At 41.9% G+C, this 20,606-nt stretch overlaps 4 protein-coding genes across 4 annotated transcripts; 2 read left to right on the plus strand and 2 right to left on the minus strand.

Moving 5' to 3' along the window:
- Nucleotides 1-3,804: 3,804 nt before the first annotated feature.
- LOC120558413 (transcription factor HES-5-like) lies at nucleotides 3,805-5,373 on the plus strand. Its single transcript, XM_039799398.1, has 2 exons — nucleotides 3,805-4,106; nucleotides 4,222-5,373. The coding sequence occupies exons 1-2, from the start codon at nucleotides 3,846-3,848 to the stop codon at nucleotides 4,648-4,650; spliced, it is 690 nt and encodes a 229-aa protein (XP_039655332.1). The 5' UTR covers nucleotides 3,805-3,845; the 3' UTR covers nucleotides 4,651-5,373.
- Nucleotides 5,374-9,785: 4,412 nt separating this feature from the next.
- On the plus strand, nucleotides 9,786-11,134 carry her12 (hairy-related 12). The gene is made up of 2 exons (XM_039799533.1): nucleotides 9,786-9,893; nucleotides 10,009-11,134. Exons 1-2 carry the CDS (start codon nucleotides 9,825-9,827, stop codon nucleotides 10,423-10,425), a joined length of 486 nt encoding a protein of 161 aa, XP_039655467.1. The 5' UTR covers nucleotides 9,786-9,824; the 3' UTR covers nucleotides 10,426-11,134.
- A 1,285-nt stretch (nucleotides 11,135-12,419) lies between these two features.
- On the minus strand, nucleotides 12,420-13,738 carry LOC120558512 (transcription factor HES-5-like). Its single transcript, XM_039799534.1, has 2 exons — nucleotides 13,396-13,738; nucleotides 12,420-13,280 (listed from the first exon to the last, which is right to left on the minus strand). The coding sequence occupies exons 1-2, from the start codon at nucleotides 13,450-13,452 to the stop codon at nucleotides 12,864-12,866; spliced, it is 474 nt and encodes a 157-aa protein (XP_039655468.1). The 5' UTR covers nucleotides 13,453-13,738; the 3' UTR covers nucleotides 12,420-12,863.
- A 2,442-nt stretch (nucleotides 13,739-16,180) lies between these two features.
- On the minus strand, nucleotides 16,181-19,705 carry LOC120559017 (taste receptor type 1 member 1). The gene is made up of 6 exons (XM_039800441.1): nucleotides 19,515-19,705; nucleotides 19,027-19,348; nucleotides 18,167-18,934; nucleotides 17,855-18,073; nucleotides 17,400-17,520; nucleotides 16,181-17,106 (listed from the first exon to the last, which is right to left on the minus strand). The coding sequence occupies exons 1-6, from the start codon at nucleotides 19,703-19,705 to the stop codon at nucleotides 16,181-16,183; spliced, it is 2,547 nt and encodes an 848-aa protein (XP_039656375.1).
- Between the last annotated feature and the right edge of the window lie 901 nt (nucleotides 19,706-20,606).

Below are 20,606 nucleotides of genomic sequence, written 5' to 3' on the forward strand. Positions count from 1 at the left end.
TCTGTTGTAGATGGGTAATCGGTTACTGAATTGTTTTTCTTTTATATGTACCAATAACAGAATGGCCCTCATAATATCCTTTCATATTATTGTACTTTTTCCCACAATCTGAGAGACAATCAGGCTGGTGTTAGGTCTGGCAATGCAAGACTACATGAAGGCAAACTATAAAAGGCCACCAGAGGGCGATATTCATTAAGACAGTGATAATATGGAAATTGTACCCCCCTATTTCCTACTCCCTGTGAATCAAATACACTCCAATAATTTACATTTGAAAATGGCTAGTCAATATAATCTATCATTTTTAATAGGAAATAATTTTTGAATCAAACAATGTGAGGAAAACATCAATATCACTTTATTCTCAACTTGCATACGAAAGCGCATATTGCACATTTAGCACACTTTCAGCGACATTTCATACTTCACTAAAAATAACCACTCAACACAATGTAAAAAAATTTACAAAACAAAGTATGCATTGGCATACACATTTCCCCTTTATACAAAGGAATATGGCTTTAGTTTAACCACCTCAACAACATGGTCTTCAGGTGACCCGTTTCAATGAGTACTAAGGCTTAAGGCATACAATGCACATTTTAATGCCAATATGTGAACCAATAAGATCACAGGGTATATGGTATAAATCTCCCATCGTTTCCACATTTTCCAGCCAACTGAAGTGAAAACACCGATGAGAACACAAGAATTAAAGTCCTTTTTCATCTGAAGAATGTTTTCCATTTGGAGCTTCTTCTTGACAATGTTCAGTACTATGAAGCTTGTAGACACCGTCCCACACATCCCATCTCATTTCATGTCCTCTTTATGTGTGTGTCCACCTCTTACTGGCAGCACAGCGGTGTCACGTCCTCAGCAGGTGAGGGGAACAGCCGCATGGCCTCTCTGGAGGATTTGGTGTAGCCGTTACGGAAAATCAAGGCCTTCTTTACTGTGAAGAAGGAGACAGTCTTGTCCCACACATCAGAGCTGGACACCCCAGTGTCGAGTTGGCTCTCCAGTGCTGAGCGGAGCCTCACTGCTCTGTCTGTGCATTTCCTCTCCAAAACCATCACCTTACACATGCTGAGGAGGCAAATAAAAAGGAGAAACATCAGATTAATGCTGGATACTCAGACAAATCACCAGTTGAAATTTTGCTTACAGAATCCACAAGTGTAAAAAGGCTTGGTTCACCCAATTTACAAAACTGGAACATTTTCTCTCCACAAGCGGTATCAAGCGGTTTAAAAACTGTTGTTTTTTTAGTTCTCCATGTGTAATACTTTTGCTGTTGCCCTTCTGCTGAGGTGAATGGAGTTTTGTTTGTGGTGCTCCCAGCACTGAAAAATTACAAAAGTTATCTTTCTAGACTTAGTGTCCCTGTTACTCTGGATAGTCCACAGGCCTTTTTGTGAACAGTTTTCATTGGTAATAGGCTACTCCCTGTTGTTAGTGTGATCTGGGCGCTGAAATTCACCTCCATTGTCTCGGAGTGGAGGCAGAAATCTCAGAAACTGGGCAAATAAAAACAAATCTGCAATAGAGGTAAGTGGGTGAAGTGAGCCTTTAACAGATCACTTTGATCATCTGCCCCAAAACAGTCTACAGACACTTCCGTTCAGTGTTGTCGGGTATTCGTGAGTCAAATTCCTGTATCAAGTGGCAATCAAGGCCCTGATAACTTAACAAAACCCCACTAGCGAAACCAGACGCCATGGTGACCTTGAATGAGACAAAAGTTCCAGGAAAAGAAATGAGTCAAATTAACTTCTTCAGATGAGTTTTCTCCATTTGAGCTTACGTTGTGTGCTGATCCCTCATGGTGAATATGCAGTCAAATGGTGTCCAGTCAGTCCAGGCCTGTGTCAGCTACAAGAGGCGTTCAGAGTTATGATTTTACCCACTGCGACCTCCCTCCTTTATATACTTATACCAACTTTCCCATCGATTTAATGTGATGCTGGTTCTCACAGTGTTTGGCCAATCACAAAGCAGTGTTATGACAATAGGATGTGAATGAATTAGTTGAATTCATGGGGTACAATGGCCCCAATCCAAACAAACAGGTGGGAGGGGCCCTTCGCTGGCCTCTTGTCGCTCAGCTGATGTGCCACAACGAAGGAGATATCCTTGTCATTGTATCGACTGGAAGTGATATATGTGGTGGGAATGTGGAGGTAAAATGTCAGCCTATGACGTCCTACATGGAGAATAAGTTCGTCCATTTGACAACATGGTGGACAAATATGTTCAGTTTAAACCTGAATGGCGTTAGACCTGCGCTTCCACTTTTTATGTAGAAATGTAGGCCTAGACAAAGTTTTGCCTTTTTAAAGGTCTGCAATATGTAAAATCATCACAGGATTAATCACAACTGACAATAATATAGTTTCTCAGGTTGTTGTTACTTGTTACAGTTGTGTAATGTGTGTGTGTGTGTGTTTTTTTCCTGAGTCCACTTTTTACAACTTTTTATTTCGTGCAACTTATAATTTTTAGGCCCAAACTGTGAAACTCACACACACTCTCCATCCCTTTTCTTCTCATTTAACTTTCTGTCTCTATTTCAGCCTCTCCAATTCTCACGCTGAGCGTCTCCCATGCTTGATTGGCTGACAATAGCGTACGATCTGTCCAGATGGTGTGCCTGGAAGCACTGTGTTCCTGGGTGTGTGTGTGTGTTGGAAGGGGGGTTGGTCACTCAATCTTTGTTCGATGGGGCACACTTCCTTTGTGCAGCCGGCCTCAGTGTCATTAACACTGAAGTGTGGGAAGCCTGGGACCACAGCGGCTCCCACGTTCCACACAGGCAGGAAGGGAGCGTGTGACTGAGACGTGGCCAGCGGCAGGCAGGTCAGCCAGCTGTGTGTGTGTGTGTGTGTGTGTGTGTGTGTGTGTGTGTGTGTGTGTGTGTGTGTGTGTGTGTGTGTGTGTGTGTGGGAGGGAAAGTGAATGAGAGTGTGTGGCTGTCGTCTGTATAAGTATGTGATGGTTTGCCTGATGTGTGAACATGTGCTGGGAGTGTGGAGGCTGTTAGGATGTTTACAGTTGAAGCAGTTTCCTTCTCTAACGCTTCAAATGATGTTCACCTGCAATCAAAATAAAAAGGACAGACTGAATTTCAAAAGCATGACCACTGAGTCAGAACTGATTTGTCGTAAACACGTATTTAGAATGAGAGCATCTGTAACAGAAATAATGCACAGGAGAACAGCAGGCTATGATAGTTAGAAGTTAAACCAGGAAGTTCGATCTCTAAAATTCACCTGAGATCATCTCGTCCACTCCAAACCAGTGAGAAGAGAACAGACTAAACAAAAACACAGAAACGTATCATGCGAAAGAAGAACAAATGTTGCTCTATTAAAACTGTCTGTGGGCCAAAATCACACAGAAAGAGTCCATACGTTCTCTTTTCTTTATGAAGTAGTTTTTATTTGAGTTCTAAAACTTGCAGAAGAAGCTATTTTGTTATTCATCTCTGAGACGTCTCAACTGTTGCACAGCTCCGTGAGGAAAGTCTGCCGTGTCAAACTGGTGGAAGTGGCTGCATGTTGGCCCTTTTCAAACGGTTGGCCCTCTGTAACACCCACGTGTGCCTGGTGGCAGAAGCACTTTGTGCTCAATTACGTGGCGGTTGAAATGACATGAGACAGCGGCGTGCTTCCCTCTGGGGTCACCACTTTCCCATATCAACACAAGCACTGGGTCAGTCTCCCAGCTACACCCCCCACCACCACCACCCCACCCCGGGCTCTTTCTCTCGCAGTCTATTCCTCCACCTGCTCCCCGGAGACACACTCATTGTCCCCACGGCTATAAACACTTCATTGAGCATGTGGCAGCCCTGCGTTCCTCAAAGCCCTTCCCAGCGCTCTCATTGGCTGGTGGACTGTGAGAAACTCCAACAAGCCCAAGACCCACACATTCATATGGAGATTTGGGTGTATAAATACAGGGCAGAGGCAGAGAAGAAGGCAGCTCAGATTCAACTGGCTCTTCGCACCGAGCAGGAACGCTCTAACTCTACAGCTATGGCGCCCACTGTTTTTGGACATGCAAGCCATCCTAAGGAACACCTGACTCCTGCTCACAAGGTAAATTAGATTTCTATAAAGTCACTTTATAACTCCCTTGTTGACTAGTGTTCATATAATACGAAAAGGTTTTATTTTATATTCTAAATGAATTTTTTTCTCTCCCTTTCTTCAGCTGAGAAAGCCAATGGTGGAGAAACTGCGCAGAGACCGCATCAACACCAGCATCGAGCAGCTGAAATCCCTGCTGGGTCCTGAGTTCCTCAGGCAGCAACCCGACTCTAAGCAAGAGAAGGCGGACATATTGGAGATGGCCGTGTCCTATCTGAGATGCTGGCAGCAGCAGAAGCAGCAGCATCAGACCAGCGCGGCCTCTGGCCTGATGACGGGCAGCGACGGCTACTCCCGCTGCGTGCAGGAGGCCGTCAGCTTCCTGTCCCACTGTGAGGTCCAGACTCAGGCTCACCGCCGGCTGCTCAGCCACTTCCAGGGCTTGCAGGGGTCCAGCCACAGTCCCTGCACCCTCTCCCCTCCTGGCTCTCCACTCCATCAGGTCAGCTCCAGCAAGGGTCAGGCCAGCAGTGCTCTGTGGAGGCCCTGGTAGGATGGAGGCAGCATCACCTCCACACAGAGAGAAAGAGAACTACGTCTGTGAACGTCATGGACAGAATGTTGAAGACTTACTGAAGTCTGTTTTATATTGTTGAGTGTTTTACTAGTATAAAAGGGCACAACGTACCAGTATTCCTTTGGAAGGACTGAAATGATTCAGGTTTTACTGGACATGTACACTTTATCATTTAAAGTGGTTACTCTGTGATTGTTAAATGTTCCTGTGGGGAAAGACAACTTGTGTTTGTTTGTTTTGCAAACGTCACTGAATGATCTTGTTCTAACACCCACATTGGGTTGAAACTATTTAAGTGTCTGAGACACTGTTTGATTTCTGTGTTTAAACTACTGTCTATCTTTGGTACTGAGTATCACTGACTGATACATTTCATCAGCTTGTTGTTGAGGAACACCATCCCATAAATGGATCCCATGGATCCTCTTTTACTGTAAATCTTATTATGATTATACTTGATTATGACTATGTGTAACCATTTTTTGGCCTATATGTGAAGGAGTGTTGTACCTGTTAACTGTTCAGTTGTAATGTTCATTATAGATGTTTTTTCATCTTCAAGTGAATACCTTTTATAAAGGCATTTTATCTTGACATCAATCTTCACTGAAAGAATCTGTTAAATTGCTTCCTTGAGAAGTTTGCCTATGAACTTGAAAAATAAATGGAAAACTTCACATGAAGTTTTGCAAACATAAAGAATAGTAGTGTCTTTACTTTTTCTCAGTGCTGACTGCGTGTCTGAGGACGACGTACATACAAAAACATACCGTACATTAGAACTGAAGTTTGTGTGTTAGTGCTGACATTAAGTCTTGAATGATTGAATGAATAATCAATGGATTCCTGTATGTAGGAGCTCACATAGAGTTTGTGTTCTGGTCAAGGTTTTGGCAATAACTCCATTAAGGACCACACACTTATATCAAGTCACACCAGAGAGTTTATCAGCACAGCATTGAACTAACATCCCCTTCACTACTGTGCCTTGCTCAGCAACATAGAAATCAAGGTTTGATTGCTGTAGCAGTCTTTTTGGATAATATAAAAAAATGTGCTACATCGTCAGGTATTCATAATTTACTCTAACTATGCACATTCACTTTGTTGCCATGTAGGCCCCATACTTCAGTGTGTTCGTATTTTAACAGTGTACACACTTTGCATTGAATGTTTTGAAGAATTATTTCAAGAATTGGAGAAAGCCCAAATTCTTCAGTACACTTGTGCAAAGGAGAACACAGTTGTATTTATTCTGGTACCAAAACAAATGAAACATAATCATTTCTACAGGCATTGAGTGGTTTCTCATTAGGAGCTGAACAGTTTTGCTGCACATTAAAACTGCATTCATAATAATAGTCTTACTATAGTTAATTGATGTAAATGTGTGTTCTGTCGTACAGTGATTTGCATGCAGTGCAGATTATTCATTTTTAGTGCGATATATCGTAATGACCTGATTTTACTACAAATGAGTTTTAAACAGCTCAGAAATATGATTAATGCTATTCAGGTAAAGTTTTTACTTCACTGACTTTTATCTTACTATTTGCCCCAACAATTCCCACAGGGATCATTAAAATTTCCTCTTATCTGAGCTTACTGGTGCACAGGTGTTCAAAAAATGGGGGGACACCCCCACATGTCACCCACTTGTGTTGTGGTGGTCGTGGCACGCTGTCTCCTGCTTGAATTATGTCTCATGTGCCACAAAAGTCTTTCACAACTTTGTGTGTGCAAAAGTTATGGAGAATGTGGCATGCCTGGGACTTTCTCAGGGTCTAGTTGGCCAGGCCAGATGGTCTGGCTGAAGCTGCCCCCCCCCTTCAACAGGAGATCAAACGCCGTAGCTAATGTGATGTGTAACAAGACACACTTCTATTGTTCCCGTCTCAGGGCCAGTGAATAGGCACAGAGTGTGGGAAACGAGAGATATCACACTCACAGAGAGATGGCTGACGGGAAGCCGCTCTGCGCCGCCGCAGGTCTGAGCGATGGGCGAGACTTTATGGCAGGAATTCAGAGCTCTCAGGCTGCTGGTGGGAGGGGAACTCGTCTTCACACACACTTGTAGACAAAGACCCCCAGCAGCCGTGTAGTGCACACTAACTTTCAGAGGAGGCACAAATTCACACAAACATGTCTACAATGAAATCTATGGAGGGGACAGATAGTAAAGCCAAACATGGACGTGACTTGACAGTTTCTGTGTTTTTAATGCTGCAATGATGAGAGCTACAGACATCAACTAAGAGAGAGATGTTTACTTGCATATGGCTAAATATGCAACTGAAGAGCAAGAAAACAAGTACTAGAAATTTAAAGCACCAAATGTGACACCAAAAATATCAACAGGTCACAAACCTGCTCAGAAGAGTACAGGAGGAAAGTAACTACATACTGTATGTACATTTACTCAAGTGCCAGTGTAGCGTATGATTGCAAGGTGTTGGTTCCTCATTTAAATATTTGTATTATTTGTTTTTTTATTTCAAGTTTGTTTTCCTTCTCATTGTCTTTTGCAGACTGTTTCAAATCTCTAAAGCACTTTGAAATACCTTCCATTACACAGCTGTAGTTACAGGTTTTACATATTTGTATTGTGTAGTATTTCTGTTGTGGCATTTCTACTTTGACTTATTGAAAACTTCTTTTCAGCATTCTAGATGGGTGTCTGAAACCTTAAATTAAAAGAGTCAACACAGACTTCGGCAGACAGACTGCTCCATGCCAGGCAGTGAAGCCAGTTGACTAGATTTTTCCCAGATGGACTGAGACACAGAGTTTCTGTTTGTCCTGTAACAAAAGATCAATTAACATTCCTAGTGGAGCGTTGAAGAACGGCATGGCTTTTGTAGCTCATTTACCCTGATGTTGGGGACTTGTGGGAAACTAGGGAGACGGGGCTTCACATCTGGGGCCAGCCAGTGATGGGGTCCCACAGAGGCACACTGCCAACCCGCCCGTAATGCTATTAACTTGACACTAATTTGACACAGTGTCTGCAGTCCCACAGAGGACATCGAGCTTATGATGAAAGGTTGCCTACAGTTTTTCAGCAGAACTCAGTGAATAATATGTGACTAAAAAACAACAATAATCCAAATGTGATTTGTTTCACCTAATTAAACATTCAGTCTAAATAAATATCCTCACAAAACATGAAACTAAATTAATTTAATATTTATAACTTGAAGTGAAAGTTCCTTTTATAAAAATATTTAATGCAATTTTCCAAATAACTGACAGTTGTTTTAAAAATCACTTATTCAACTAATCATTTTGTCTCTATGAGGGATGCACTCGTGTTACAGGTTTCACGTCTCCTGCCATTAACATAGAACACAGGGGCTTCAATTATTAGAAATTAAATGTGTTTTCTGTCATGGCTTCTTTCTCTGAGTGTATTTCATATGAAAACATTACGTCAGTGTAGTCTTTCTGCATGAACTCAGATGAAAAAATGGTTAAAATGCGCCTCCGTCCTTGTTTTTTTTCTTAACGAGGACAACAACAAACTACAGTAGATCAAAAAGTCATGCTGTGCACACGAGATCATTTGTCGCCCTTAACCGCACCTCCGGCCAGCACGCGGTCTTCGACTCGCGCCGCCGAGGACGTGCGCCACTTGCCTGCTTTCACACACGAGTCAGCAGTAGCCTTTGATCTTAATCTCTCTTCAGATTATTGCAGTCTTTCTTCACACATTACTGCTGTGGGAAACTGGCGTTTTCGAGAGTAAAGGTGAAATGTAACGTTAAGCAGCGCGTAGCTGGAAAAGCAACAGTTGGGAAAGTTTTTTTTTTTAAACTTTATTTCAAAAGACAATTAACAGAAATTCAATCATCGCAGTACGTAAACAAATATGATACAAAAATATATGAAAGTAAAAAAGAAAGTAATAGTCTAAACAGAGGAAAATAAAGGAAACAAAAAGAGACAGACTTTCAAGAATGTTAAAATTAAAGACAGCAGGAGCACTTAAACAAAGGTTTGAGTAGATATTATATCAGATATTAATATAGCTTTCTTATTGGATACCAATTTAAGAGACTCAAAGTATAGCCTACATGACAAATTCAACTTGGAATAGTTTGAAGCACGTGTTGAACTGGAAAATTTTGCCTTGTGGATATGGAACTTACCTAATAAAATAAAGAGATTTACAATATTACACAACTTTCTATCTTTACATTCAAAATAGGTAATAATATGTTTCCCTTCAAGTGTGATTGTATGTTTTGTATAATCTTCAAAGCTTTTCCAGAATGCAATACAGAATGAACAACCATAAAAAAGATGGGTTAACGACTCTTGTTCTGTTTTACAAAAACTACAATAGTTATCAACAGGCATGAATTTCGAGACAAATAGGTTTGTAGGGTATATATTATGTAATATTTTCAAATGTAATTCCCTAACTTTGTTCGTGATACAATATCTAAAGGGAACAAGCCACGCCTTATGCCAGTTAACATCAACAGTTGGGAAATTAAATGTTTCATCTGCATCCAATTGAAGTCACTCCGTGGAGTTGGTGACCTCACTACTCTTTCACTTCATCTTCCTTATTTTAAACGTAATTTAGCCTAACTCCGGGTGACCCTGTGGATAAAGGAGTCACCTGTTCTTCTGAAAACTTCAATTTTTATGTGTCCAAAAGCTGAGTCCTGCCTGCTACCAAAATGCTTTTTGGAGGAAGGGAAGCTTTCTTTGAAGAGAAAATGAAAGCCTTCAGCTTATATTGTTTTATTGCACTGAAGCATTTGGTCCTTAATTGCAGTTACCCACCTTTGAAGATGCTCACTTTTGTGCGCATCACTTCTCCTTATTTTACATTTAAAACATGTAATTTGGACCTTCAGTCCATGATTAAATCTCAGATGACCGCTTGATAACATGTTAATTACCTGTTGCTTATCTTGGGAAACATGCCTCGCACAGATACATGCTCTCTGAGTTATTGACATGTCTCCCATTGTTGTGCTGGGAGTCCCACTGGTCAGAGTGTGGGAACCCCAGCCCTGCCTGAGCTACATGGCTTTGTTATGCTAATGTCTCAGTATAAAATGAGGAGCAGCCCCTCCAGAGACATCAGAGCTAAACACTGCAGTCCACAAGAAGCTGCTAACTTCACCTGCACAGACATGGCTCCCTGCTCCACCAACTACTCCTCTATTCACCACACCAGGATCTCTGAGAAAGACAACATCAAAGTGAGTACTGGAGGGGAATTTAAAGGGTTTTGCATCAGCTTGTACAGTATGAATGTGTGATTGTTTATTACCGATTTGAATCATGAACTTACCTAACTGTCTCTTCTTTCCCCAGTTGCGAAAACCTGCTGTGGAGAAAATGCGCAGAGATCGCATTAACAGCTGCATCGAACAACTCAAGATCATTCTGGAGAAGGAGTTCCACAAGCAGGAGCCCAACTCCAAGCTGGAGAAAGCCGACATCCTGGAGATGACTGTGAGCTTCCTGAGGCAGCAGCTGCAGCCGGGCCTCTGTCAGAGCGACTACAACCAAGGCTACTCTCACTGCTGGAGGGACTCTGTACACCTACTGTCTGCTGGATCCAACGCAGAGGCCTCTGTCACTCCTCTGCAGGTCCTCCAGCAGCAGGAGCAGCAGCTCCATCAGACCCAGAGAGACAGCAGCTCCTCCCCAGTCTGCTCCCCCCTCAGACCCACCACACTGCAGGACAGCAGCAGCAGCAGCAGAGGCCCCGTGTGGAGGCCTTGGTAGAGACTCTCTAAGACCTGAGGGGACTGTCCCTCACTATGTAGGAAATATATTTCCAGCCTGCTCACTCATGATGGGTTTAATTATTGTCTCATCACATTGATGGACAAGTAGTAAAAGCAAAGGCTCTCACTTATTTGAAGGTTGTCCTGCTTTGACTTTGATTCACATTTGATGTTTGCTTTTGCGTTGTGTTTAAAGCTGGAAGTTGATTTTGAGTGATAATGGTTTTGTCAAATCTTGTGAAATGACTGTTTACTCCAGTGGAGTTTATCTTTAGGACTGCTTGAAGTAACAGTATCTGCCATACTGCGTTATACTGACAGCTGCTGTTGAGAATATTTCTCTTGTGTTTTGAATTATCTATGCCAAATTGTATGTGAGGATGAGGATCATGAGGATGATGATAATGGTGTGTGTGTTTGTATGTTTGTGCAAATGGATGTACATATTAACATTTTTGTTGATATTGTTGTTTTGCTATCCCATTTAGGCTCTTAAAATGCATTTCTAACATTTGTATGACAATTAACAATAAAAAGATACAATCATTAAAAAAGCACTGATTCCAGATTGTTTATTTTAATGAACTAAGCGTAAATATTTGTATTGTTATTTGAGAATTAAAAAAAACCTAGTGATAGTGGTAGTGGAGGTGATGGCTCAGTGGATATGACACATGCCTTTGGTGTGGGAGATGGGAGGGTTTGATTCCCACTGTGATACATCAAGACTTTGAGTTTTGTATTGTTGCATTTATTTTTTATTGTTTTATTATTTTTGTGTTGTGCCTCTGTTGTATGTTATTGTTTATTCATAGACTGTGTTCAGCACTTTGGTCAACAGTGTTGTTTTTAAGGTGCTTTATAAATAAAGGTGGATTGGATTGGATTGGAAGTAATGTGTCCCTGAGCAAGACACTTAACCCTTAGTTACTCCAGGGATGTGCAATCTCTGATATATAGCAATTGTAAGTCGCTTTGGATAAAAGCGTCAGCTAAATGACATGACATATGCACATACATAATAGTCAGGTTAAAAGTCATGCTTTGACTTAAAATACTGATATAGCAGTTGTTTTGGGGTGGGGGGGCAAAAGTGGCCAGTGCCCCCATAATATTAAGCCTCGACCCTCCTCTCCCCCCTAACTGTGGCAAATATATTTTCATACATTTTTAACCCCACTTTTATCCCCAAATAGGGGATATTATTCATGTGCAGTCATAAATCAAATAAAATGTAGGTTAAAACTGAATGAACATTCTTGTGTTTATTGTTATATGTTTACCGTTAGTCTTTTGTAGAACCAAACCTATGGAGGGTTGGTAGTAAGTAACACTTGTGCTTTATATATTTAGTCACCCTAAAATTGCATGTGGCCCCAGCCTGACCCCTCCATTTGAAATGATCTAGATCTAGAACCGCCACTGTAATATAGACATTCTCGCCTTTGATTTAAGCCTTATAATGTATATAAGGAAACATGACAGCATTTATTTGAATTGTATAAACTGTATTAAATACAGAGCTCATACCACAAAAATTGTAAAACATGTTTATGCATTGAAACACAAGCAGTGTTTTGAGTGGCCTTGTGTACAAATAATATATTTGACTAAAAACTAAAAAAGTATCAGTTGGAATTTATAGATTTACACATGGCAATATGAATTGTATCTGCATTTCCCAAAGCTCTCCCAGATGGCACTTCTTGGAAAAAGCATCCAATAACACATGAATCACATCAGATGAAAAACATGCACGCACGCATGCACGCAGGCACACATGCACGCACGCACGCAAACACACACACACGCAAACACACACACACACACACACACACACACACACTAAAAAACATGTTTTTTGACAGCATACAGACTACATTCACATAAATAGATCGAAACAAAATTTAAAGAAAACATATTTTATTGAAATCCAAATTTAATAATGTCTTTCAATTTTAAAAGAAACACTTGCAAGCATGTGTTTCACGATTAAATCCTATTTCCAACACACAGCATTGACTTACAATACAGCGCATTACAAAATAATACACAGCATACACAAGTGACCTGCATTTAGTCAAATACTTTCTTCCTTTATTAAAGGCAAATAAGTCACAGCAGTTATGTTCAGTAAACCACATTTGACATACATTTTCAACTTCAGAACAAGTTTACATATTTTCAGTTACATAAAGGAACAAACACTGATAACAACCTCACTGTGAGGCATGAGGATATACTGTGATATCATTTCACTGAAAGAAGCAGTGTTGCACATGTGTGCTGAATGATCTCCAGTGTGTGAATCCCTCTTACGTATCTTCTCATCAATATGATGAAACACTAAAAACACTCAGTGACCACATGAGTGAGCAGGCTGGAAATATATTTCCTACATAGTGAGGGACAGTCCCCTCAGGTCTTAGAGAGTCTCTACCAAGGCCTCCACACGGGGCCTCTGCTGCTGCTGCTGCTGTCCTGCAGTGTGGTGGGTCTGAGGGGGGAGCAGACTGGGGAGGAGCTGCTGTCTCTCTGGGTCTGATGGAGCTGCTGCTCCTGCTGCTGGAGGACCTGCAGAGGAGTGACAGAGGCCTCTGCGTTGGATCCAGCAGACAGTAGGTGTACAGAGTCCCTCCAGCAGTGAGAGTAGCCTTGGTTGTAGTCGCTCTGACAGAGGCCCGGCTGCAGCTGCTGCCTCAGGAAGCTCACAGTCATCTCCAGGATGTCGGCTTTCTCCAGCTTGGAGTTGGGCTCCTGCTTGTGGAACTCCTTCTCCAGAATGATCTTGAGTTGTTCGATGCAGCTGTTAATGCGATCTCTGCGCATTTTCTCCACAGCAGGTTTTCTCAACTGGGGAAAGAAGAGACAGGTAGGTAAGTTCATGATTCAAATCGGGAATAAACAATCACACATTCATACTTTACAAGCTGATGCAAAACCCTTCAAATTCCCCTCCAGTACTCACTTTGATGTTGTCTTTCTCAGAAATCGTGATGTGGTGAATAGTAGAGCAGGGAGCCATGTCTGTGCAGGTGATGTTAGCAGCTCCTTCAGGATGACACTGTAAGCTCTGACCTCTCTGGAGGAGCCGCTCTTCATTTTATAGTGAGTCATTAGCATAACAAAGCCATGTGGCTCAGGCAGTGCTGGGGTTTGTAACAAATGGGGACACATCAATAACTTAGAGGTGAAGCAATCACAGGCTGACCAGTAGAGATAAAACCCATTCCCAAGATATATATCAAGACTGAGAATGATGTGCTGTCAGTCTCTGATCAGGCTGTTGCTTATCTCACACTCCAGTTACACAGGGGAACACAGGCAGTATCTCCTGATGTGCTCCCAGGGAATAATTAAACAGAATTTAATGCATTTGTGGCATCAGGGGAAAAGGGATTGGAAGTAAGCATGGTATTATTGATGTAATTGCTAGTGTGGAACTAAGATATTTCTTCAACTGTGTATTATACTAGTTTGGAATTTATTTGTACATTTTGTCTCCTTTGCCAAAAGTAAAAAAAATAAATAAAAAACATCATTATCTTCTATGGTCACAGTTACGTACAAATGAAGTTTCATTACACATGAGGCGATTTTACATAAGCTAATAATGGTGTGAGGACTTTAATTGATAAATGCATTATTACTGAAATAAACAACAAATTCCGTGCTGCTGCACCTGCAGACTTAATGGCATCTAGACTGTGATTTGTTCTTAACAGTTTTTTTGTTTGTATCGTGGGACATCTTGGTTGTCCTATTGCAGTCTTTTGGAGAAAAAGATGAAACACATGTTTTATATATTGTGTTATGATGAATAAAACTACAAATGGATCAGAAAGCTTATGAAATAAAACTCCTGAGATCTTCCCCACAGCACATTGCTCTGGTCCTTGGTGTGCTGACAATAAAACTCCTGCTTGTTCACCCATGGCACACTTCTATTGTTGACCGAGGGTATTAATCCGTGAGGGGACAGAGAGACTGTGGGAAAACCAAGCTTGGACTCTACTCACACATTACTGGTCAATGGCGCTGACCTCCCAGCCACAAAAGGCCTTTTTATCTCTCCTCTCAAACAACAGCCAACAGCACTCTGCAGTGTGTGTGTGTGTGTGTGTGTGTGTGTGTGTGTACGTGTGAAGACAGGCCAATTGTGCATTTATTTGATATGCAATGAGATGTTACAATATGGTGCAATACTAAAACTTTTCTTTCTGTGACCAGCTGCCACTTGTTACATACACACTTGTGATCATATAACTTGTTTTGTCGACCGAAGCCCACATTTATAAACTAGAAAAGCTTTACATGTCACTTAACAAGATAAAAAATACAAAAAAGACATACACTTTTTAATCAAGATTTGATTTTATAGATACTATTGAGGCTTTTGTCCTAGTATTTTCAGATTTGAATATTCTGGAAACAAGTGAAACTTCCTCAGAAACATGAAATGGTCTCACACTTGTGGCAATTTTATTCAGTTGTTCTTTTCCCAGAAAAATTACATTTCAACCATCAGTATTAGTGGGACAGTCCCTACAACAGCCGCTAAGGGCACAGTTGATTTCCTCCAACAGCACACACACGTCCATTCAGTTAGTTTCACTACTTATAAAATAAAATTAATTCATGGTGGAAGCCGAGGGCCAGCTTGATTTTTTCTGTCCTCTGTGTTAAAGGGATGTAAAATGTGTCTTTCATTTAGTGTTTGGTTTATGAATCAATGCAAGGAAATCAGAGTCTAAGTTTTAGAAATATTAAATAAGGATGATTCTGACACAGCAGACATTTTGACATGGTACAGTAGGAAAAGTACAGGTGAAAATGATCAAATTAATGATGGCTGAATTCTGTTTTGTTGCTTAAGTGTCTGGATCCTTTATTTGTGCATGATGGCTCATTCAGTGTGTTTACATACACACTAGTATCCCAGTTCTGAGTCTTATCCTGGTTTTGATATGATGTTTACATGGAACATTAGAAACCTGGTTGTTCATATTCCTGTATCCAGGTGTCTGGTTATCTTTGTGCAGTTTGTGTCTTAATTACTCATCATCTCAGCCACTATATTCTGTAGCAACAAAGAATGTTCAGAAACCTGGATAAGGTGTTTACCTGCGACAGTGTCCTGATTTCCATTGGCGTACTCCAAAACCAGTAAAGGGGTTAATCCAGTTTTCTGAAATCAGCATATGATGTTTACATGTGCAACTCAGAACTAGGATACAGAATATCTGATCATAACCCAAATGTGCATGTAAAAACACTCACTGTCATGCATAGATGGGCCACTTTAAGTAGAACAGAGTCATACTTGTTATTCATACAATACACCTGTGTTTCTTTCTGCTATGACAAGTCCAAATGTCTGCAGTGGAAAAAGCTTATTGACTCCTACTTTTTAATTTGCTTGTCGGTTATATCACACAGTGCAGTATCAGTGCTGTATCAAGGGACCTGGCTTCAGCTGAATAAGACATGACTGGAGCTATAACTAGTAATTAAATGACTAATTTATTAGGCTATAGTGATTAAATCATGAACGTCAAAAGACAGAGACAAAGATAAAGTTTATTTAGTTATTTTCTTTTCCTCTACTGAGACCAATCTAGTAAAAATATATGTACACCTACAATTAACATATTAAACATAAAAGTGACACTCAACCCATTTCTATTATTGTACCTACTATTCCTGCATGATACAATCAAACTATTTCTCACCAACTGAAATAATTACAACCTTCATGGTTTGCTCATGGTATACATTTGAATACAGTTCTGGAAATGGGCAGTGGTGTTCATTTGCGGCCTCAGGACAATAATATAAATTTTGGGCAGGAAGTAGCCCGCCAGGAAGGCCAGGACGCTGAAGAGTATGGCGAACACGTTCGCAGCCATTGTGAATGGGCCTCTGCTGATGAGGTAGATGGTGAAGAAGCTCATCCAGGAGACCATGTACACCATGAGGCTAAAGGTCACACACTTGGCCTCGTTGTAGTTGGCTGGCAGGTCTTTGCCCATGTAGCTGAAAGAGAAGCAGAGGATGCTGAGCATTGATACATAAGCGAGCTCGAGGCCTGCACCAGGTGAGAGTGTATTACTGCACTCTAACACAATGCTGTCCTCGTAAAAGTTGAGATCCTGGGACGGCTGGGGACTGTTGACGGCCACACGGAGCACAGAAATGAGCAAGATGGTAATGGACAGCAGGAAAATGGTAAACTCTGGCCCGTGTTTTTTGGCCCACTTGTCATAGGCTGGTGGCAGCTTGGATGCAAATTTAAAAATGCAGACGACCTGGAGGGAGCGCACAGTGATGCAGGCCAGGCACACAGTGAAGCTAAAGATGAATAGAGGCTGCTTGAGGATGCAAGCCAGAGGAGACGGCTGGCCAAAATGGCACAAAGAGCTCATGGCAGCGACAGTCAGGGCTGCCAGCATCAGGAGGCAGGTGCGGCCTCCGGCAGACTTGGCCACGGGAGTGTTCAGGTTGAGCAGGAGGATTATTGCAGAGCTCAAGGTCATGAGAAGACAGGTGGCCAGAAAGAAGAGCAGGGCGATGGAGAGGGGGGCATCCCAGGCGAGCAGCAGGATGGTCCTGTTCAGACACTGCTCGCTGCTCGGAGGAGCCCACTCCTCCGGGAGACAAGGCTGGCATGTAGTGGATTCTGAGGAAGAGAGACAGCATAGATGTAAAAGCTAGGGTATTTTCTGTGTCAGAGTTCACATTTAACATTGTTGAGTCATCAAGAGAAAATGTTGCCTTTTTCTTTAGGCATTTGTGACATGTTTTGGCACAACGCCCCTTTTCAAAAAGGAGGCTTGCATCCCTTTGGTGCCTGCATCAGGACATAGTATGAGTACTTAGCGCCACCTGCTGGTCAACCTCACACAACAGCTGAAAAATAGTGTTAGTTGGAGTGATGGTCTTCTCTAGTTTTCTGGTGTGTCTTTATGTTACCACTTATATTGAGAAATGTAGCAGAGGGGCAGGCCTGGCAGTCGAAGCAGCATGTGTGTTGCCCTGTCAGCAGCTTCTTGTAGCCTCTCGGGCAAGGTGGAGAGCAGATGGACAGGGGCACCTATAGAATATATAAATATATAACGTTGATTTAATTGGATAGAATTAACATTTTCATTTGCAATGTTATTATTACTGTTGGAATATTTTCCTTTCAAAATACATTGAGTAGGCAGCTGAATAAACAATTTATTTCAGTCGGGGTAATTGTGCTCAGGTCTCTTTGAAATCAGGACAATTCTTTTTACATTTTCATAATTTTATAATTGTATAAACCCTTTGGCAGATTTCCACTAATGGTTGCACCATATTTACACTAAATTAGATGAGAAACTAAAGAGTTTTTAAGCTTTTCACACAAACACTTTACTCAAAGATACTCCAATAGGTCGTACTGGTTTTGAATTTCCCGTGTCGTCCCACTTAATTTGATCTGCATCCACTGTGAGCGTAATGGGATCTGGGCTGAAGGAGCCCACCACTCGGACTGACCAGTCAGTCCCCTTCCAAACCCAGGAAACAATGTCATATCCTGTGGGCGGGTCACCATTCACGTCGAAATACACAGAGGTGTTGTGCAGTGAGAATCGCACCTCCTTAAGCCACGAGAGCAGCTGAGGTGGAGAGGAAGAAGGAAACATCAGTGCCTAACAAACAAAGTGGTTCTAAGAGATTTTCTTCTTTCCAACAAGTTTATATCTGCTCACCTCCCATGGATACACCCTCCTCCTTTGGCACTCTCCAGAATCACAACCAAGTGCTTGGTGCAGAGCATGAGCTACAGCATACACTGCCGTATACACATTAAAGGAGGAGGTGATGTCATATTCCTCCAGAGTAAACTTCTTCCTGGCGAGGCTGTACAGGTCAGTGCTCTGTAGACAGTCATTGTCTGGGCTCATGGTAACATTGGAGACTTGGGTGTCATTGTGCTGCATTGAAGCCTCAACTACCTTTCTCTCAAACTCCTCAAAACCAAATATGGCTGCAGATTTGATGGCTACGCCAACCACAGTGCCGATGGTGTGGATACCAGGTATCCCTGATATGAGAGTAGCCACTGACCAGTCCTCCGACCCAATCCACACCTTACCTGTCACGTTCCGCTCAATGACAAATGGGAAGAAGTCCCTGAGTTTTGACTTGCTGGAGAATACCACAATGGTGTTGACTTGGGTCGTCAGTATGCTTTCCACCATGTTCCCCATGGTCTGGATTGTGTCATTGCTATACAAAGGGATGATTCCTTGGTAGGCAATGCAGATGCCGTGGTCTGGTGCTTGCTGGGACAGACTCTGCATTCCCTGCAGGCCATAGTCATTGTCACTGCCTAAGAGAGCGATCCAGGTCCAGTTGAAACGGATCAGAAGCTGAATCATAGCTGCCACCTGGTTCTTGTCGCTGGGGATTGTGCGGAAAAAGGCTGGATAGAGGAACTTGTTACTCAGCATTTCATTTGATGCTTCATAAGAGATCTAAAATGAAGCAAGAGCATGTGAGGAATTGTGAAAATACAGTATGCAATAATTCAAGGGCTATGATTTAAACTTTCCGGGTAAGAACTTACTTGTGGTACAAGATAGGCCCCGAGTAAAGCAGCGGGGGTGAAAGACGCGCTGCTGCTATCTGGCCCAATCACAGCCACTGCCGTTTGACTGTTGTTGTAGTTTGGGTCTCCCTCCGTCTCAGGTGTAGAGGGGCTTTGATACTGCTGCTTCAGCAGGTCCAGTGTGGCAAGGACACTGGCTGGTAAGGAGCAGATATCGTAAAGCTGGTAGCCCAGCTTCACCCCTGGTAAAAGAGGTTGCGGTCCGGTGCTGTTGTTGATTTCTTCCACAGCAAATCTCATGGCTTGCAATAAGTGAAATCCATGTTTGTTGGGTGTACCTCTAGAAAAGGTAACATGTAAAATGGGAATGTATTATATGAATTAAGACATATTAAGTAAAACTGTAGAGAAAGAAGAAATAACAATATTTTGGTTGATTTTACCAGACCACCAGTGAGATACATTTGATCAGTGGAGTTGGAAGTTAACTGTCTAGTATAACTCACTCATTGCATGGACCCAATGCAGGCACAGCAGCACTTTGTCCATTTGTGTAGTGAAGAGGAAAGAGTCCAGCGATGGAGAAGTTGCCCTGCAGCTCCATCCCCTGTCCCTGAGAGATGTAATCCAGTTCCCCATCAGCGAACTGCAGCATCAGACAGCCTAAGGAAAGAAACACAGCACCAGACAGATCCATACTTCACCTCGATCTCACACACACACACACACACACACACACACACACACACACATACACACACACTCACACACTGCTGCTGTGGAAGCATGTGGAAGCTCAGTGAGGTTTACAAAACTAATCTAGGCCTGTTTCTGAAAGTGTGGATTGATAGAGGTAGGGATCAGAGGATCACGTTTGCATCTTTCCGGGGATTGTTGCTTAAGTGAAGAGTATTTGCATGTCAGATTTGTTTGTGTGACTGTAGAGTTTCCCTCCCATTAAAATGAATTGTATAAATGTAATAAGCCATGAAAAGGGAGACCTGTTTTTTTCCCATTAATCTCTCACAAATGGCATACAACTGTAAACCAGAGCAAACACAGACCATAAAGCTGCTAATTCCTTTCATTAAAGTTGTTAAAAAAACAATTTTGAGCATCTTTGCCTTATTAGAGTCCCTTTTAAAGGATTTTTGGCTGGACTGTAGGATCAGCCCTACAACCCTAAAACTCGGTCACAAAGTGATGAAGTTCCACCATAGGTTGGAATAAGTGTAATGCATTCAGTGTTGGTGTTTCCCCATTAGACATTGTCCTTTCAGGCTGTATTGGTGTGACACAGGCTTTTACCTCAGCCATCAATCAGCTGAATAACTTCCTCAATGCACGGTGGATGATGATGATGATGTTGTTGCTGTTGTTGTTATTGTTGCTGCCACAAATTTCAACCGCAGGCTTAGCAGCATGTAGCATAGAGTATGCTACATGTAGATGAACAGCACACCAATGTGTGTGCGTGCGCGTGTCTGCCAGCTGCTCTCTGTCGCTTTCTTATCAGATACAAATGAATGTGTGAAACAAGTAGGCCTATGTAATAATAATAATATAAACAATCACAAACAGCAGTGATACTTGGCTAT

Source organism: Perca fluviatilis, chromosome 5 (assembly GCF_010015445.1).
Source record: "Perca fluviatilis chromosome 5, GENO_Pfluv_1.0, whole genome shotgun sequence".
Classification (NCBI taxonomy): domain Eukaryota; kingdom Metazoa; phylum Chordata; class Actinopteri; order Perciformes; family Percidae; genus Perca; species Perca fluviatilis.

Bases quoted from the DNA above. Each gene is read 5' to 3' on its own strand.
- LOC120559017 (XM_039800441.1), bottom strand. From the start codon at position 19,705: ATGGATCTGTCTGGTGCTGTGTTTCTTTCCTTAGGCTGTCTGATGCTG. The intron at 18,074-18,166 runs GTGAGCAGATAT...TCTCCACCTCAG, and splicing joins GGAGGGTGTATCCATGGGAG to CTGCTCTCGTGGCTTAAGGA. The intron at 17,521-17,854 runs GTACGACCTATT...TATATTCTATAG, and splicing joins ACACGGGAAATTCAAAACCA to GTGCCCCTGTCCATCTGCTC.
- LOC120558512 (XM_039799534.1), bottom strand. From the start codon at position 13,452: ATGGCTCCCTGCTCTACTATTCACCACATCACGATTTCTGAGAAAGAC. The intron at 13,281-13,395 runs GTGAGTACTGGA...TTCTTTCCCCAG, and splicing joins CTGAGAAAGACAACATCAAA to TTGAGAAAACCTGCTGTGGA.
- her12 (XM_039799533.1), top strand. From the start codon at position 9,825: ATGGCTCCCTGCTCCACCAACTACTCCTCTATTCACCACACCAGGATC. The intron at 9,894-10,008 runs GTGAGTACTGGA...TTCTTTCCCCAG, and splicing joins CTGAGAAAGACAACATCAAA to TTGCGAAAACCTGCTGTGGA.
- LOC120558413 (XM_039799398.1), top strand. From the start codon at position 3,846: ATGTGGCAGCCCTGCGTTCCTCAAAGCCCTTCCCAGCGCTCTCATTGG. The intron at 4,107-4,221 runs GTAAATTAGATT...CCCTTTCTTCAG, and splicing joins ACCTGACTCCTGCTCACAAG to CTGAGAAAGCCAATGGTGGA.